This window comes from Tamandua tetradactyla, chromosome X (assembly GCF_023851605.1).
Source record: "Tamandua tetradactyla isolate mTamTet1 chromosome X, mTamTet1.pri, whole genome shotgun sequence".
Taxonomy (NCBI): domain Eukaryota; kingdom Metazoa; phylum Chordata; class Mammalia; order Pilosa; family Myrmecophagidae; genus Tamandua; species Tamandua tetradactyla.
The window spans coordinates 24,725,196-24,745,521 of record NC_135353.1 but is presented as its reverse complement, the minus strand read 5'-3'; the positions used below and the strand labels follow the sequence as shown (position 1 = coordinate 24,745,521).

General features: G+C 38.1%; 2 protein-coding genes and 1 pseudogene across 2 annotated transcripts in view; all 3 read right to left on the bottom strand.

Annotated features, from left to right (window-relative positions):
• Positions 1 to 20,326, bottom strand: part of LOC143670162 (zinc finger protein 449-like) — a 94,225-nt gene that overhangs the window by 45,097 nt on the left and 28,802 nt on the right. The window lies entirely within an intron of this gene.
• Positions 1,019 to 2,245, bottom strand: LOC143670903 (uncharacterized). Its single transcript, XM_077145934.1, is given in 2 exon segments — positions 1,019 to 1,975; positions 2,155 to 2,245. Coding segments are annotated over 2 exon segments (984 nt in total). The 3' UTR covers positions 1,019 to 1,082.
• On the bottom strand, positions 3,396 to 17,380 carry LOC143670901 (uncharacterized; annotated as a pseudogene).

Here is a 20,326-nt window from a genome sequence, read left to right as displayed (position 1 = left end):
AAATTCAACGAAAAATCAAAAGGCAATATGCTTATATTTACTGAAAGCTTATCGTGGGTAGTACTTGCATCTAAGTATACTTCATTTAATCTTTTATTTTCTTTCTTTCTTTTTTTTTTTTTGTATGGGCAGGCAAACTAGGAATCAAACCGGGGTCTCCGGCATGGCAAGCTAGAACTCTGCCTGCTGTTCATTGCATCTTTCTTGTACTTATCAGGAACGTACTCTTATTTTCCCTTAATAGTACTTATGAGGTTGGTACCTTGTTTGCCCTGATCTTTTTGAAATGTTCAGCAGCATAACCATCCATTAAATGTTCTAAGTATGCATGTTTCCAAGAACTATTTGGCACTTTTAAACTAAATACCGACAATACATGCTAAAGTTTACCATATGGAAGCATTTTAATAAAGAGATGAATAATTGATGTTCTCTAGCCTGTAAAATTTCAGACGTGATTATGATACAGATGGTGGGTGCATCTCCTATTTTGATGGTAACTAATAAAACCAGTTAAAATGGATTGCATTAAATACCAAACATGACACATAAACAGAGCACGATACTTATACAGAGTCGAGCGCCTCAGTTTTAGATTGGAGGTGGGAGTCAACTGCAGTGTGTGTTGCCACAGTTCACGAAGCAGCGCCAAGTTGTTCCAACAACTGGTAAGTGGGATTGAACAAGTAAGGGCATTTATATTTCAACATTACTAAAACATAGCACCAATAAAGATCAGTTGGGCACATCGATGGTTGACAGGAAAATCCATCATTAATCATTTGTATGCTGTGGGCTTACAAGTATAATATGGTTGGATTGAGAGGCAAATATTTTAATGTAATGAAGAAACGACTTGCTGAGACAGGATAAGTGAAACCTATGACAGTTGCAAGAGTAGATACATACTCTAGAACTCCAATGATTTGGAAGATGATTTCTAAAATTAGTAAAAAAAAAAAAAAAGAGGTTGTTCTTATGAGCTCAAACAAAATTTCTTTAAAGACAAAAAGGTGGCTGCAGTTAAGTGCTAGGTGAAGACTTTCATGAGTTAGTGTCAGTTTCAATAGGACATATTACCCTCAACAACTCTTAAAGATATCTTTTTTAAAGTGACTGACTAGGTGTAAAATCAAGCCTGTAATCTGTCTGAAACACTTAGAACAATGATTACACTTGTATGGCTTCTCCCCTGTATGAATTCTTAAATGAGTCACAAGGGTTGGTTTCTGTGTAAAGGTTTTCCCACATTAACCGCATTTAAAAGGCTTCTCTTTAGTGTGAGTTCTCTGGTGCAAAGTAAGAGCTGTCAGTTGAAAAAAACTTTTCCCACAACTCTCACATCTATGAGGTTTTTCACCTGTATGAGTTGTCACATTTTTTTTAAGACTGCATCTAAGACGAAAATTCTTGCCACACTCTGGGCTTTTATAAGTTTCAACTTCAGAATGCCTTTTTTGATGCGCTCTAAGCGATGCCTGTCGAATGAATTGCATTTTACATACAGTGCACTGATAGGGTCTCTCCCCTGTGTGAAGTCGTTGGTGTCTAGAAAGATCTGAAATACGAAGGGAACTATACCCACATTCAGGGCACTTATGAAGTACTTTGCCTGAATGGGATTTCTGGTTCCCCAAAACGTGTGAATTCTGAGCAAAACAGTCTACACTCTGAGAATTAAGGGGTTTCCGACGTGGATACTTTTTTACTCGGGGACTAGGACTGAGAGCTTCTTCCAGGTTAGAGACCTCAGGTTTTTCTCCTAGAAAGTAGCTCTGATCATCTACAAGCTTTGTGAAATCTGAGTGTAGATCGTCTGAGTGGATTTCATGTTGATATTTGAAGTGTTTGTAACATTTTTGTGAAATGGGGTCATGGATAGGGGTATTCTCTAAGGTAAAAATAAATGAATATGTATCCTCTAGCTCTATCTGTTTTGAAGTATTTTCTTCATTTTCTCTCTCGTGATGAAAGCCTAAAAGAAAAACAGAAATTGCAGATGCCATCAGGTAGAAAGTGACGGAGTAACATGTATTGGGTTAACCTCTAGTGGAAAGATAGGAACTCCTAGAGAGTATCTCAAAGTTCTTGACCCTGAATAAGGCTGAACTTTTCTTTGCTTCTTTCTCTGGTGTTTAATGGACAATTTCTTACCTGTCTGAGAGTCAAGAAAGTGTGTCACTTCTCTGGAATTCTGTAAATCCTTCTCCAATGAGTATTCACCGTTGTCCAATGGGAAGCTCATGTTAGGATTTTGAATTGGATAGCCTGGTGAAAATAAAAATGGATAGTCTTGAATGCATAGCTTTAAAATTGAACGAAAAATCAGAAGGCAATATGCTTATATTTATTGAAAGCTTATCGTGGGTAGTACTTGCATCTAACTATACTTCATTTAATCTTTTCTTTTTTTACTTCCTTTTTTTTTCTTTTTTATGGGCAGGCAAACTAGGAATCAAACCGGGGTCTCTGGCATGGCAAGCGAGAACTGTGCCTACTGTTCATTGCATCTTTCTTGTACTTATTAGGAAAATTCTCTTATTTTCCCTTAATAGTACTTATGGGGTTGGTACCTTGATTGCCCTTATCTTTTTGAAATGTTCAGAAGCATATCCATCCATTAAATACTCTAACTATGTTCATGTTTCCAAGATCAATTTGGCACTTTTAAACTAAATACCGACAATATATGTTAAAGTTTACCATATGCAAGCATTTTAAAAAAGAGATGAATAATTGATGTTCTCTAGCCTGTAAAATTTCAGACATGTGATTATGATACAGATGGTGGGTGCATCTCCCATTTTGATGGTAACTAATACAACCAGTTAAATGGATTGTGTTAAATACCAAAAATGACACATAAACAGAGCACGATGCTTGTACAGAGTCGAGTGCCTCAGTTTCAGGTTGGAGGTGGGAGTCAATTGCAGTGTGTGTTGCCACAGTTCGTGAAGCAGCGCCAAGTTGTTCCAACAACTGGTAAGTGGGATTGAACAAGTAAGGTCATTTATATTTCAACATTACTAAAACATAGCACCAATAAAGATCAGTTGGGTACATCCATGGTTACAGGATAATCCATCATTACTCATTTATATGCTGTGGGCTTACAACTATAATATGGTTGGCTTGAGAGGCAAACATTATAATGTAATGAAGAAACGACTTGCTGAGACAGGATAAGTCAAACCTATGACAGTTGCAAGAGTAGATAAATACTCTGGCACTCATATGATTTGGAAACCGATTTCTAAAATTAGTAAAAAAAAAAAAAAAGAGGTTGTTCTTATAAGCTCAAACAAAACTTCTTTTAAGGGAAAAAATTTGCTGCTGTTAAGTGGTAGGTGAAGACTTTCATGAGTTAGTGTCAGTTTCAATAGGACATATTACCCTCAACAACTCTTAAAGATATCTTTTTTAAAGTGAATGACTTGGTGTACAATCACGCCTGTCCTCTGTCTGAAACATTTAGAACAATGATTACACTTGTATGGCTTCTCCCCTGCATGAATTCTTAAAAGAGTCACAAGGCTTGGCTTCTGTGTAAAGGTTTTCCCACAGTAACTGCATTTAAAAGGCTTCTCTTTAGTGTGAGTTCTCTGGTGCATAGTAAGAGCTGTCAGTTGAACAAAACTTTTCCCACAACTCTCACATCTATGAGATTTTTCACCTGTATGAGTTGTCACATTTTTTTTAAGACTGCATCTATGACGAAAATTCTTGCCACACTCTAGGCATTTATAAGTTTCAACTTCAGAATGTCTTTTTTGATGCGCTCTAAGGTATGCCTTTCGAGCGAATTGCTTTTTACATACTGTGCACTCATAGGGTCTCTCCCCTGTGTGAAGTCCTTGGGTCTAGAAAGGTCTGAAATACGAAGGAAACTTCCCCACATTCAGGGCACTTGTGAAGTTCTTTGCCTGAATGGGATTTCTGGTTCCCCAAAACTTGTGAATTCTGAGCAAAACAGTCTACACTCTGAGAATTAAGGGGTTTCACACCTCGACACTTTTGTACACGGAGACTAGATTTGAGAGCTTCTTCCAGATTAGAGACCTCAGGTTTTTCTCCTAGAAAGTAGCTCTGATCATCTACAAGCTTTGTGAAATCTGAGTGTAGATCGTCTGGGTGGATTTCATGTTGATATTTCAAGTGTTTGTAATATTTTTCTGAAATGGGGTCATGGATAGGGGTACCCTCTAAGGTAAAAATAAATGAATATTTATCCTCGAGCTTTATCTGTTTTGAAGTATTTTCTTCATTTTCTCACTCGAGATGAAAGCCTGAAAAGAAAAACAGAAATTGCAGGTGCCATCAGGTAGAAAGTGAGCGAGTTACATGTATTGGGTTAACCTCTAGTGGAAAGATAGGAACTCCTAGAGAGTATCTCAAAGAGCTTGACCCTGAATAAGGCTGAACTTTTCTTTGCTTCTTTCTCTGGTGTTTAATGGACAATTTCTTACCTGTCTGAGAGTCAAGAAAGTGTGTCACTTCTCTGGAATTCTGTAAATCCTTCTCCAATGAGTATTCAACGTTGTACAATGGGAAGCTCAGGTTAGGATTTTGAATTGGATAGCCTGGTGAAAAGAAAAATGGATAGTCTTGAATGCATAGCTTTAAAATTGAACGAAAAATCAGAAGGCAATATGCTTATATTTACTGAAAGCTTATCGTGGGTAGTACTTGCATCTAAGTATACTTCATTTAAACTTTGCTTTCCTTTCCTTCTTTTTTTTTTTTTTTTTTTTTTTATGGGCAGGCAAACTAGGAATCAAACCGGGGTCTCTGGCATGGCAAGCGAGAACTGTGCCTGCTGTTCATTGCATCTTTCTTGTACTTATTAGGAAAGTACTCTTATTTTCCCTTAATTGTACTTATGGGGTTGGTACCTTGTTTGCCCTTATCTTTTTGAAATGTTCAGAAGCATATCCATCCATTAAATACTCTAACTATGTTCATGTTTCCAAGAACTATTTGGCACTTTTAAACTCAATACCGACAATATATGTTAAAGTTTACCATATGCAAGCATTTTAATAAAGAGATGAATAATTGATGTTCTCTAGCCTGTAAAATTTCAGACATGTGATTATGATACAGATGGTGGGTGCATCTCCCATTTTGATGGTAACTAATACAACCAGTTAAAATGGATTGTGTTAAATACTGAAAATGACACATAAACAGAGCACGATGCTTGTACAGAGTCGAGTGCCTCAGTTTCAGGTTGGGGCTGGGCGTCAATTGCAGTGTGTGTTGCCACAGTTCATGAAGCAGCGCCAAGTTGTTCCAACAACTGGTAAGTGGGATTGAACAAGTAAGGTCATTTATATTTCAACATTACTAAAACATAGCACCAATAAAGATCAGTTGGGCACATCCATGGTTACAGGATAATCCATCATTACTCATTTATATGCTGTGGGCTTACAACTATAATATGGTTGGCTTGAGAGGCAAACATTATAATGTAATGAAGAAACGACTTGCTGAGACAGGATAAGTCAAACCTATGACAGTTGCAAGAGTAGATAAAACACTAGCAGTCATATGATTTGGAAGATGATTTCTAAAATTAGTAAAAAAAAGAGGTTGTTCTTATAAGCTCAAACAAAACTTCTTTTAAGAGAAAAAGTTGCTGTGGTTAAGTTCTAGGTGAAGACTTTCATGAGTTAGTGTCAGTTTCAATAGGACATATTACCCTCAACAACTCTTAAAGATATCTTTTTTAAAGTGACTGACTTGGGGACTTCCTGGAAGATGGCGGCTTAGTAAGACGCGCGGATCTTAGTTTCTTCTCCAGGACACCTACTAGGGGAGTAGAAACGATACAGAAAGCGCCCAAAGCCACAACAGAGATAAAAAAGACAGCGTACCCCATCCTGGAACGGCTGGCTGCTGAGAGAAGCAGCTCGGGTGAGATCGCCGAGGCGCGGGCCTTACCGGGCGGGGTGGCAAGCGGCCGGAGTTACTCCCTTCCCCCTTTCCGGGCCGGCTGGGAGAATTGGAGAGGTGGTCCCCTGAAACCAAGGCGACTGGCGCCCACACCACGCGCAGCCCCCGGACCAACTGAGAGAATTGGATCGGAAACCCCCAGGCCTCGGAGAACGGTGACCCCGTGACTCCCGGGGAACGTGCACTCTCTCGGGCGGGCCGCTGCCGCTGGCACCCTCCCGCCACGCTTGTTGCCCAGGGCTGACTAGGAAATTCGGACGGGCTCTTTCCCTGGCTGCGGCGACCAGCAACCCTCCCTGCGTTCGGACACCCTCCCTGCATTCGGACCCCGGGCCGGCTCAAGCCGCTTCGGCTAGCGAACCCCCAGGACGGCGAGAGTTTTCCAAAGTTTAAGGTCCCACAGCACCTTTTACTGGTGGGACCCGCAGACAAACGTGTGCCACGAGCGCCACCTACTGGGCAGGATAAGAAAAACAGAACCCAGAGATTTCACAGAAAAATATTACAACCTTGCTGGGTCCAACACCAAGAGAAATCTGAATAAATGCCCAGACACCAGCAGCAGAAGATAACTGTCCACGCTCAAAAGATTGAGAATATGGCTCAGTCAAAGGAACAAACCAATAGCTCAAATGAGACACAAGAGCTGAGACAACTAATGCTGAATATACGAACAGAAATGGAAAACTTCTTCAAAAATGAAATCGATAAATTGAGGGAGGACATGAAGAGGACATGGGCTGAACATAAAGAAGAAATAGAAAAACTGAAAAAACAAATCACAGAACTTATGGAAGTGAAGGATAAAGTAGCAAACATAGAAAAAATAATGGATAGCTACAATGATAGATTTAAAGAGACAGAAGATAGAATTAGTGATTTGGAGGATGGAACATCTGAATTCCAAAAAGAAACAGAAACTATAGGGAAATGAATGGAAAAATTTGAACAGGGTATCAGGGAACTCAAGGACAATATGAACCGCACAAATATACGTGTTGTGGGTGTCCCAGAAGGAGAAGAGAAGGGAAAAGGAGGAGAAAAACTAATGGAAGAAATTATCACTGAAAATTTCCCAACTCTTATGAAAGACCTAAAATTACAGATCCAAGAAGTGCAGCACACCCCAAAGAGATTAGACCCAAATAGGCGTTCTCCAAGACACTTACTAGTTAGAATGTCAGAGGTCAAAGAGAAAGAGAAGATCTTGAAAGCAGCAAGAGAAAAACAATCCATTACATACAAGGGAAACCCAATAAGACTTTGTGTAGATTTCTCAGCAGAAACCATGGAAGCTAGAAGACAGTGGGATGATATATTTAAAATACTAAAAGAGAAAAACTGCCAACCAAGACTCCTATATCCAGCAAAATTATCCTTCAAAAATGAGGAGAAATTAAAACATTCTCAGACAAAAAGTCACTGAAAGAATTTGTGACCAAGAGACCAGCTCTGCAAGAAATACTAAAGGGAACACTAGAGTCAGATACAAAAAGACAGAAGAGAGAGATATGGAAAAGAGTGTAGAAAGAAGGAAAATCAGATATGATATATATAATACAAAAGGCAAAATGTTAGAGGAAAATATTATCCAAACAGTAATAACACTAAATGTCAATGGACTGAATTCCCCAATCAAAAGACATAGATTGGCAGAATGGATTAAAAAACAGGATCCTTCGATATGCTGTCTACAGGAAACACATCTTAGACCCAAAGATAAACATAGGTTGAAAGTGAAAGGTTGGGAAAAGATATTTCATGCAAATAACAACCAGAAAAGAGTAGGAGTGGCTATACTAATATCCAACAAATTAGACTTCAAATGTAAAACAGTTAAAAGAGACAAAGAAGGACACTATATACTAATAAAAGGAACAATTAAACAAGAAGACATAACAATCATAAATATTTACGCACTGAATCAGAATAACCCAAAATACGTGAGGAATATACTGCAAACACTGAAAAGGGAAATAGACTCATATACCATAATAGTTGGAGACTTCAACTCACCACTCTCATCAAGGGACAGAACATCTAGACAGAGGATCAACAAAGAAATAGAGAATCTGAATATTACTATAAATGAACTAGACTTAATAGACATTTATAGGACATTACATCCCACAACAGCAGGATACACCTTTTTCTCAAGTGCTCATGGATCATTCTCAAAGATAGACCATATGCTGGGTCACAAAGCAAGTCTCAACAAATTTAAAAAGATTGAAATCTTACACAACACTTTCTCGGACCATAAAGGAATGATGTTGGAAATCAATAATAGGCAGAGTGCCAGAAAATTCACAAATACGTGGAGGCTCAACAACACACTCCTAAACAACGACTGGGTCAAAGAAGAAATTGCAAGAGAAATTAGCAAATACCTCGAGGCGAATGAAAATGAAAACACAACATATCAAAATTTATGGGACGCAGCAAAGGCAGTGCTAAGAGGGAAATTTATTGCTCTAAATGCCTATATCAGAAAAGAAGAAAAGGCAAAAATTCAGGAATTAACTATCCATTTGGAAGAACTGGAGAAAGAACAGCAAGCTAACCCCAAAGCAAGCAAAAGGAAAGAAATAACAAAGATTAGAGCACAAATAAATGAAATTGAAAACATGAAAACAATAGAGAAAATCAATAAGGCCAGAAGTTGGTTCTATGAGAAAATCAATAAGATTGATGGGCCCTTAGCAAGATTGACAAAAAGAAGAAGAGAGAGGATGCAAATAAATAAGATCAGAAATGGAAGAGGAGACATAACTACTGACCTCACAGAAATAAAGGAGGTAATAACAGGATACTATGAACAACTTTACGCTAATAAATACAACAATTTAGAGGAAATGGACGGGTTCCTGGAAAGACATGAACAACCAACTTTGACTCAAGAAGACATAGATGACCTCAACAAACCAATCACAAGTAAAGAAATTGAATTAGTCATTCAAAAGCTTCCTAAAAAGAAAAGTCCAGGACCAGATGGCTTCACATGTGAATTCTACCAAACGTTCCAGAAAGAATTAGTACCAATTCTCTTCAAACTCTTCAAAAAAATCGAAGTGGAGGGAAAACTACCTAATTCATTCTATGAAGCCAACATCACCCTCATACCAAAACCAGGCAAAGATATTACAAAAAAAGAAAACTAAAGACCAATCTCTCTAATGAATACAGATGCAAAAATCCTCAATAAAATTCTAGCAAATCGTATCCAACAACAACAACACATTAAAAGAATTATACATCATGACCAAGTAGGATTCATCCCAGGTATGCAAGGATGGTTCAACATAAGAAAATCAATTAATGTAATACACCATATCAACAAATCAAAGCAGAAAAATCACATGATCATCTCAATTGATGCAGAGAAGGCATTCGACAAGATTCAACATCCTTTCCTGTTGAAAACACTTCAAAAGATAGGAATACAAGGGAACTTCCTTAAAATGATAGAGGGAATATATGAAAAACCCACAGCTAATATCATCCTCAATGGGGAAAAATTGAAAACTTTCCCCCTAAGATCAGGAACAAGACAAGGATGTCCACTATCACCACTATTATTCAACATTGTGTTGGAGGTTCTAGCCAGAGCAATTAGACAAGAAAAAGAAATACAAGGCATCAAAATTGGAAAGGAAGAAGTAAAACTATCACTGTTTGCAGACGATATGATACTATACGTCGAAAACCCGGAAAAATCCACAACAAAACTACTAGAGCTAATAAATGAGTACAGCAAAGTAGCAGGTTACAAGATCAACATTCAAAAATCTGTAGCATTTCTATACACTAGCAATGAACAAGCGGAGGGGGAAATCAAGAAACGAATCCCATTTACAATTGCAACTAAAGAATAAAATACCTAGGAATAAATTTAACTAAAGAGACAAAAAACCTATATAAAGAAAACTACAAAAAACTGCTAAAAGAAATCACAGAAGACCTAAATAGATGGAAGGGCATACCGTGTTCATGGATTGGAAGACTAAATATAGTTAAGATGTCAATCCTACCTAAATTGATTTACAGATTCAATGCAATACCAATCAAAATCCCAACAACTTATTTTTCAGAAATAGAAAAACCAATAAGCAAATTTATCTGGAAGGGCAGGGTGCCCCGAATTGCTAAAAACATCTTGAGGAAAAAAAACGAAGCTGGAGGTCTCGCGCTGCCTGACTTTAAGGCATATTATGAAGCCACAGTGGTCAAAACAGCATGGTATTGGCATAAAGATAGATATATCGACCAATGGAATCGAATAGAGTGCTCAGATATAGACCCTCTCATCTATGGACATTTGATCTTTGATAAGGCAGTCAAGTCAACTCACCTGGGACAGAGCAGTCTCTTCAATAAATGGTGCCTAGAGAACTGGATATCCATATGCAAAAGAATGAAAGAAGACCCATCTCTCACACCCTATACAAAAGTTAACTCAAAATGGATCAAAGATCTAAACATTAGGTCTAAGACCATAAAACAGTTAGAGGAAAATGTTGGGAGATATCTTATGGATCTTACAACTGGAGGCGGTTTTATGGACCTTAAACCTAAAGCAAGAGCACTGAAGAAGGAAATAAATAAATGGGAACTCCTCAAAATTAAACACTTTTGTGCATCAAAGAACTTCATCAAGAAAGTAGAAAGACAGCCTACACAATGGGAGACAATATTTGGAAATGATATATCAGATAAAGGTCTAGTATCCAGAATTTATAAAGAGATTGTTCATCTCAACAACAAAAAGACAGCCAACCCAATTACAAAATGGGAAAAAGACTTGAACAGACACCTCTCAGAAGAGGAAATACGGATGGCCAAGAGGCACATGAAGAGATGCTCAATGTCCCTGGCCATTAGAGAAATGCAAATCAAAACCACAATGAAATATTCACACCCCACCAGAATGGCCATTTCAACAAACAGAAAATGACAAGTGCTGGAGAGGATGCGGAGAAAGAGGCACACTTATCCACTGTTGGTGGGAATGTCAAAGGGTGCAACCACTGTGGAAGGCAGTTTGGCGGTTCTCAAAAAGCTGAATATAGAATTGCCATACGACCCAGCCATACCATTGCTAGGTATCTACTCAAAGGACTTAAGGGCAAAGACACAAACGGACATTTGCACACCAATGTTTATAGCAGCATTATTTACAATTGCAAAGAGATGGAAACAGCCAAAATGTCCATCAACAGAAGAGTGGCTAAACAAACTGTGGTATATACATACGATGGAATATTATGCAGCTTTAAGACAAGATAAACTTATGAACCATGTAATAACATGGATGGACCTAGAGAATATTATGCTGAGTGAATCCAGCCAAAACTAAAGGACAAATACTGTATGGTCCCACTGATGTGAACGGACATTCGAGAATAAACTTGAAATATGTCATTGGTAACAGAGTTCAGCAGGAGTTAGAAACAGGGTAAGACAATGGGTAATTGAAGCTGAAGGGATACAGACTGTGCAACAGGACTAGATACAAAAACTCAAAAATGGACAGCACAATAATACCTAATTGTAAAGTAATCATGTTAAAACACTGAATGAAGCTGCATCTGAGCTATAGGTTTTTGTTTTGTTTTGTTTTGTTTTGTTTTGATTTTACTATTATTACTTTTATTTTTTCTCTATATTAACATTCTATATCTTTTTCGGTTATGTTGCTAGTTCTTCTAAACCAATGCAAATGTAAAGAAATGATGATCATGCATCTATGTGATGATGTTAAGAATTAATGATTGCATGTGTAGAATGGTATGATCTCTAAATGTTGGGTTAATTTCTTTTTTTCCGTTAATTAAAAAAAAAAAAGAGAAGGGATAATTGGAGATGAAGGGATACGACTGTACAACGGGACTGGATATAAAAACTCAGAAATGGACAGCACAATACTACCCAATTGTAATGCCATTATGTTAAACACTGAATGAAGCTGCATGTGAGGTATAGGTTTTTTGTTTTTGTTTTTTGTTTTTTTTTCTTTCTATTATTGTTTTAGTTCTTATTCTGTTGTCTTTTTATTTCTTTTTCTAAATTGATGCAAATGTACTAAGAAATGATGAATATGCAACTATGTGATGTTATTAAGAATTACTGATTGTACATGTAGATTGGAATGATTTCTAATTGTTTTGTTAATTCTTTTTTTAATTAATAAAAAAAAAAAGTGACTGACTTGGTGTACAATCAAGCCTGTCCTCTGTCTGAAACATTTAGAACAATAATTACACTTGTATGGCTTCTCCCCTCTATGAATTCTTAAAAGAGTCACAAGGTTTGGCTTCTGTGTAAGGTTTTCCCACAGTAACTGCATTTAAAAGGCTTCTCTTTAGTGTGAGTTCTCTGGTGCAAAGTAAGAGCTGTCAGTTGAACAAAACTTTTCCCACAACTCTCACATCTATGAGGTTTTTCACCTGTATGAGTTGTCACATGTCTTTTAAGACTGGATCTATGACGAAAATTCTTGCCACACTCTAGGCATTTATAAGTTTCAACTTCAGAATGTCTTTTGATGCATTCTAAGGTATGCCTGTCGAGCGAATTGCTTTTTACATACAGTGCACTCATAGGGTCTCTCCCCTGTGTGAAGTCGTTGGTGTCTAGAAAGATCTGAAATACGAAGGGAACTATACACATTCAGGGCACTTATGAAGTACTTTGCCTGAATGGGATTTCGGGTTCCCCAAAACGTGTGACTTCTGAGCAAACAGTCTACACTCTGAGAATTAAGGGGTTTCACACCTCGACACTTTTGTACACGGAGGCTAGATTTGAGAGCTTCTTCCAGGTTAGAGACCTCAGGTTTTTCTCCTACAAAGTAGCTCTGATCATCTACAAGCTTTGTGAAATCTGAGTGTAGATCGTCTGGGTGGATTTCATGTTGATATTTCAAGTGTTTGTAATATTTTTGTGAAATGGGGTCATGGATAGGGGTACCCTCTAAGGTAAAAATAAATGAATATTTATCCTCGAGCTTTATCTGTTTTGAAGTATTTTCTTCATTTTCTCACTCGAGAAGAAAGCCTGAAAGAAAAACAGAAATTGCAGGTGCCATCAGGTAGAAAGTGAGCGAGTTACATGTATTGGGTTAACCTCTAGTGGAAAGATAGGAACTCCTAGAGAGTATCTCAAAGAGCTTGACCCTGAATAAGCTGAACTTTTCTTTGCTTCTTTCTCTGGTGTTTAATGGACAATTTCTTACCTGTCTGAGAGTCAAGAAAGTGTGTCACTTCTCTGGAATTGTGTAAATCATTCTCCAATGAGTATTCAACGTTGTACAATGGGAAGCTCATGTTAGGATTTGAATTGGATAGCCTGGTGAAAATAAAAATGGATAGTCTTGAATGCTAGCTTTAAAATTGAACGAAAAATCAGAAGGCAATATGCTTATATTTACTGAAAGCTTATCGTGGGTAGTACTTGCATTGAACTATACTTCATTTAATCTTTTCTTTTCTTTCTTCTTTTTTTTTTTTTTTTTTTTTTATGGGCAGGCAAACTAGGAATCAAACCGGGGTCTCTGGCATGGCAAGCGATAACTGTGCTGCTGTTCACTGCATCTTTCTTCTACTTATTAGGAAAATACTCTTATTTTCCCTTAATAGTATGGGGTTGGTACCTTGTTTGCCTTATCTTTTTGAAATGTTCTGAAGCATATCCATCCATTAAATATTCTAACTATGTTCATGTTTCCAAGAACTATTTGGCACTTTTAAACTAAATACCGACAATATATGTTAAAGTTTACCATATGCAAGCATTTTAATAAAGAGATATAATTGATGTTCTTTAATTGTAAAATTTCAGACATGTGATTATGATACAGATGGTGGGTGCATCTCCCATTTTGATGGTAACTAATACAACCAGTTAAATGGATTGTGTTAAATACTAAAAATGACACATAAACAGAGCACAATGCTTGTACAGAGTCGAGTGCCTCAGTTTTAGGTTGGGGGTGGGAGTCAATTGCTGTGTATATTGCACAGTTCATGAAGCAGCGCCAAGTTGTTCCAACAACTGGTAAGTGGGATTGAACAAGTAAGGTCATTTATATTTCAACATTACTAAAACATAGCAGCAATAAAGATCAGTTGGGCACATCCATGGTTACAGGATATCCATCATTAATCATTTATATGCTGTGGGCTTACAACTATAATATGGTTGGCTTGAGAGGCAAACATAATGTAATGAAGAAACGACTTGCTGAGACAGGATAAGTCAAACCTATGACAGTTGCAAGAGTAGATAAATACTCTAGCACTCATATGATTTGGAAGATGATTTCTAAATTTAGTAAAAAAAAAAGAGGTTGTTCTTATAAGCTCAAACAAAACTTCTTTAAGGGAAAAAATTTGCTGCTGTTAAGTGCTAGGTGAAGACTTTCATGAGTTAGTGTCAGTTTCAATAGGACATATTACCCTCAACAACTCTTAAAGATATCTTTTTTAAAGTGAATGACTTGGTGTACAATCACGCCTGTCCTCTGTCTGAAACATTTAGAACAATGATTACACTTGTATGGCTTCTCCCCTGTATGAATTCTTAAAAGAGTCACAAGGCTTGGCTTCTGGTAAAGGTTTTCCCACAGTAACTGCATTTAAAAGGCTTCTCTTTAGTGTGAGTTCTCTGGTCAAAGTAAGAGCTGTCAGTTGAACAAACTTTTCCCACAAGTCTCACTCTATGAGGTTTTTCACCTGTATGAGTTGTCACATGTCTTTTAAGACTGGATCTATGACGAAAATTCTTGCCACACTCTAGGCATTTATAAGTTTCAACTTCAGAATGTCTTTTTTGATGCACTCTAAGGTATGCCTCGAGCGAATTGCTTTTTACATACAGTGCACTCATAGGGTCTCTCCCCTGTGTGAATTCGTTGGGTCTAGAAAGGTCTGAAATACGAAGGATACTTTCCCACATTCAGGGCACTTGTGAAGTTCTTTGCCTGAATGGGATTTCTGGTTCCCCAAAACTTGTGAATTCTGAGCAAAAAAACAGTCTACACTTGAGAATTAATGGGGTTTCACACCTCGACACTTTTGTACACGGGACTAGATTTGAGAGCTTCTTCCAGGTTAGAGACCTCAGGTTTTTCTCCTACAAAGTAGCTCTGATCATCTACAAGCTTTGTGAAATCTGAGTGTAGAGTCTGGGTGGATTTCATGTTGATATTTCAAGTGTTTGTAATATTTTTGTGAAATGGGGTCATGGATAGGGGTACCCTCTAAGGTAAAAATAAATGAATATTTATCCTCGAGCTTTATCTGTTTTGAAGTATTTTCTTCATTTTCTCACTCGAGAAGAAAGCCTGAAAGAAAAAACAGAAATTGCAGGTGCCATCAGGTAGAAAGTGAGCGAGTTACATGTATTGGGTTAACCTCTAGTGGAAAGATAGGAACTCCTAGAGAGTATCTCAAAGAGCTTGACCCTGAATAAGGCTGAACTTTTCTTTGCTTCTTTCTTGGTGTTTAATGGACAATTTCTTACCTGTCTGAGAGTCAAGAAAGTGTGTCACTTCTCTGGAATTTGTAAATCTTCTCCAATGAGTATTCAACGTTGTCCAATGGGAAGCTCATGTTAGGATTTTCAATTGGATAGCTGGTGAAAAAAAAATGGATAGTCTTGAATGCATAGCTTTAAAATTGAACGAAAAATCAGAAGGCAATATGCTTATATTTACTGAAAGCTTATCGTGGGTAGTACTTGCATCTAACTATACTTCATTTAATCTTTTCTTTCTTTTTTTTTTTTTTTTTTTTTTTATGGGCAGGCAAACAGGAATCAAACCGGGGTCTGGCATGGCAAGCGAGAACTGTGCTGCTGTTCTTTGCATCTTTCTTGTACTTATTAGGAAATACTCTTATTTTCCCTTAATAGTACTTATGGGGTTGGTACCTTGTTTGACCTTATCTTTTGAAATGTTCAGAAGCATATCCATCCATTAAATATTCTAACTATGTTCATGTTTTAAGACTATTTGGCACTTTTAACTAAATACCGACAATTATGTTAAAGTTTACCATATGCAAGCATTTTAATAAAGAGATGAATAATTGATGTTCTCTAGCCTGTAAAATTTCAGACATGTGATTATGATACAGATGGTGGGTGCATCTCCATTTTGATGGTAACTAATACAACCAGTTAAATGGATTGTGTTAAATACAAAAATGACACATAAACAGAGCACGATGCTTGTACAGAGTCGAGTGCCTCAGTTTTAGGTTGGGGTGGGAGTCAATTGCAGTGTGTGTTGCCACAGTTCATGAAGCAGCGCCAAGTTGTTCCAACAACTGGTAAGTGGGATTGAACAAGTAAGGTCATTTATATTTCAACATTACTAAAACATAGCACCAATAAAGATCAGTTGGGCACATCCATGGTACAGGATAATCCATCATTAATCATTTATATGCTGTGGGCTTACAACTATAATATGGTTGGCTTGAGAGGCAAACATAATGTAATGAAGAAACGACTTGCTGAGACAGGATAAGTCAAACCTATGTCAGTTGCAAGAGTAGATAAATACTCTAGCACTCATATGATTTCGAAAGATTTCTAAAATTAGTAGAAAAAAAAGAGTTGTTCTTATAAGCTCAAACAAAACTTCTTTTAAGGGAAAAAATTTGCTGCTGTTAAGTGCTAGGTGAAGACTTTCATGAGTTAGTGTCAGTTTCAATAGGACATATTACCCTCAACAACTCTTAAAGATATCTTTTTTAAAGTGAATGACTTGGTGTACAATCACGCTGTCCTCTGTCTGAAACATTTTAGAACAATGATTACACTTGTATGGCTTCTCCCCTGTATGAATTCTTAAAAGAGTCACAAGGCTTGGCTTCTGTGTAAAGGTTTTCCCACAGTAACTGCATTTAAAGGCTTCTCTTTAGTGTGAGTTCTCTGGTGCAAAGTAGAGCTGTCAGTTGAAAAAAACATTTCCCACAACTCTCACATCTATGAGGTTTTTCACCTGTATGAGTTGTCACTGTCTTTTAAGACTGATCTATGACGAAAATTCTTGCCCACGCTAGGCATTTATAAGTTTCAACTTCAGAATGTCTGTTTTGATGCACTGTAAGGTATGCCTGCTGAGCGAATTGCTTTTTACATACAGTGTACTCATAGGTCTCCCCTGTGTGAATTCGTTGGTCTCTAGAAAGGTCTGAAATACGAAGGAAACTTTCCCACATTCAGGGCACTTGTGAAGTTCTTTGCCTGAATGGGATTTCTGGTTCCCCAAAACTTGTGAATTCTGAGCAAAACAGTCTACACTCTGAGAATTAAGGGGTTTCACACCTCGACACTTTTGTACACGGAGACTAGATTTGAGAGCTTCTTCCAGGTTAGAGACCTCAGGTTTTTCTCCGAAAGTAGCTCTGATCATCTACAAGCTTTGTGAAATCTGAGTGTAGATCGTCTGGGTGGATTTCATGTTGATATTTCAAGTGTTTGTAATATTTTTGTGAAATGGGGTCATGGATAGGGGTACCCTCTAAGGTAAAAATAAATGAATATTTATCCTCGAGCTTTATCTGTTTTGAAGTATTTTCTTCATTTTCTCACTCGAGAAGAAAGCCTGAAAGAAAAACAGAAATTGCAGGTGCCATCAGGTAGAAAGTGAGCGAGTTACATGTATTGGGTTAACCTCTAGTGGAAAGATAGGAACTCCTAGAGAGTATCTCAAGAGCTTGACCCTGAATAAGGCTGAACTTTTCTTTGCTTCTTTCTCTGGTGTTTAATGGACAATTTCTTACCTGTCAGAGGAAGAAAGTGTGTCACTTCTCTGGAATTCTGTAAATCCTTCTCCAATGAGTATTCACGTTGTCCAATGGGAAGCTCATGTTAGGATTTTGAATTGGATAGCTGGTGAAAATAAAAATGGATAGTCTTGAATGCATAGCTTTAAAATTGTACGAAAAATCAAGGCAATATGCTTATATTTACTGAAAGTTATGGGTTGTACTTGCATCTAACTATACTTCATTTAATCTTTTCTTTTTCTTTCTTTTTTTTTTTTTTTTTTTTTTTTTTTATGGGCAGGCAAACTAGGAATCAAACCGGGGTCTCTGGCATGGCAAGCGATAACTGTGCCTGCTGTTCATTGCATCTTTCTTGTACTTATTAGGAAAATACTCTTATTTTCCCTTAATAGTACTTATGGGGTTGGTACCTTGATTGCCCTTATCTTTTTGAAATGTTCAGAAGCATATCCATCCATTAAATACTCTAACTATGTTCATGTTTCCAAGAACTATTTGGCACTTTTAAACTAAATACCGACAATATATGTTAAAGTTTACCATATGCAAGCATTTTAATAAAGAGATGAATAATTGATGTTCTCTAATTGTAAAATTTCAGACATGTGATTATGATACAGATGGTGGGTGCATCTCCCATTTTGATGGTAACTAATACAACCAGTTAAAATGGATTGTGTTAAATACTAAAAATGACACATAAACAGAGCACAATGCTTGTACAGAGTCGAGTGCCTCAGTTTCAGGTTGGGGCTGGGCGTCAATTGCAGTGTGTGTTGCCACAGTTCATGAAGCAGCGCCAAGTTGTTCCAACAACTGGTAAGTGGGATTGAACAAGTAAGGTCATTTATATTTCAACATTACTAAAACATAGCACCAATAAAGATCAGTTGGGCACATCCATGGTTACAGGATAATCCATCATTACTCTTTATATGCTGTGGGCTTACAACTATAATATGGTTGGCTTGAGAGGCAAACATTATAATGTAATGAAGAAACGACTTGCTGAGACAGGATAAGTCAACTTATGACAGTTGCAAGAGTAGATAAAAACACTAGCAGTCATATGATTTGGAAGATGATTTCTAAAATTAGTAAAAAAAGAGGTTGTTCTTATAAGCTCAAACAAAACTTCTTTTAAGAGAAAAAAGTTGCTGTGGTTAAGTTCTAGGTGAAGACTTTCATGAGTTAGTGTCAGTTTCAATAGGACATATTACCCTCAACAACTCTTAAAGATATCTTTTTTAAAGTGACTGACTTGGGGACTTCCTGGAAGATGGCGGCTTAGTAAGACGCGTGGATCTTAGTTTTCTTCTCCAGGACACCTACTAGGGGAGTAGAACGATACAGAAAGCGCCCAAAGCCACAACAGAGATAAAAAAGACAGCGTACCCCATCCTGGAACGGCTGGCTGGCTGAGAGAAGCAGCTCGGGTGAGATCGCCGAGGCGCGGGCCTTACCGGGCGGGGTGGCAAGCGGCCGGAGTTACTCCCTTCCCCCTTTCCGGGCCGGCTGGGAGAATTGGAGAGGTGGTCCCCTGAAACCAAGGCGACTGGCGCCCACACCACGCGCAGCCCCCGGACCAACTGAGAGAATTGGATCGGAAACCCCAGGCCTCGGAGAACGGTGACCCCGTGACTCCCGGGGAACGTGCACTCTCTCGGGCGGGCCGCTGCCGCTGGCACCCTCCCGCCACGCTTGTTGCCCAGGGCTGACTAGGAAATTCGGACGGGCTCTTTCCCTGGCTGCGGCGACCAGCAACCCTCCCTGCGTTCGGACACCCTCCCTGCATTCGGACCCCGGGCCGGCTCAAGCCGCTTCGGCTAGCGAACCCCCAGGACGGCGAGAGTTTTCCAAAGTTTAAGGTCCCACAGCACCTTTTACTGGTGGGACCCGCAGACAAACGTGTGCCACGAGCGCCACCTACTGGGCAGGATAAGAAAAACAGAACCCAGAGATTTCACAGAAAAATATTACAACCTTGCTGGGTCCAACACCAAGAGAAATCTGAATAAATGCCCAGACACCAGCAGCAGAAGATAACTGTCCACGCTCAAAAGATTGAGAATATGGCTCAGTCAAAGGAACAAACCAATAGCTCAAATGAGACACAAGAGCTGAGACAACTAATGCTGAATATACGAACAGAAATGGAAAACCTCTTCAAAAATGAAATCGATAAATTGAGGGAGGACATGAAGAGGACATGGGCTGAACATAAAGAAGAAATAGAAAAACTGAAAAAACAAATCACAGAACTTATGGAAGTGAAGGATAAAGTAGCAAACATAGAAAAAATAATGGATAGCTACAATGATAGATTTAAAGAGACAGAAGATAGAATTAGTGATTTGGAGGATGGAACATCTGAATTCCAAAAAGAAACAGAAACTATAGGGAAATGAATGGAAAAATTTGAACAGGGTATCAGGGAACTCAAGGACAATATGAACCGCACAAATATACGTGTTGTGGGTGTCCCAGAAGGAGAAGAGAAGGGAAAAGGAGGAGAAAAACTAATGGAAGAAATTATCACTGAAAATTTCCCAACTCTTATGAAAGACCTA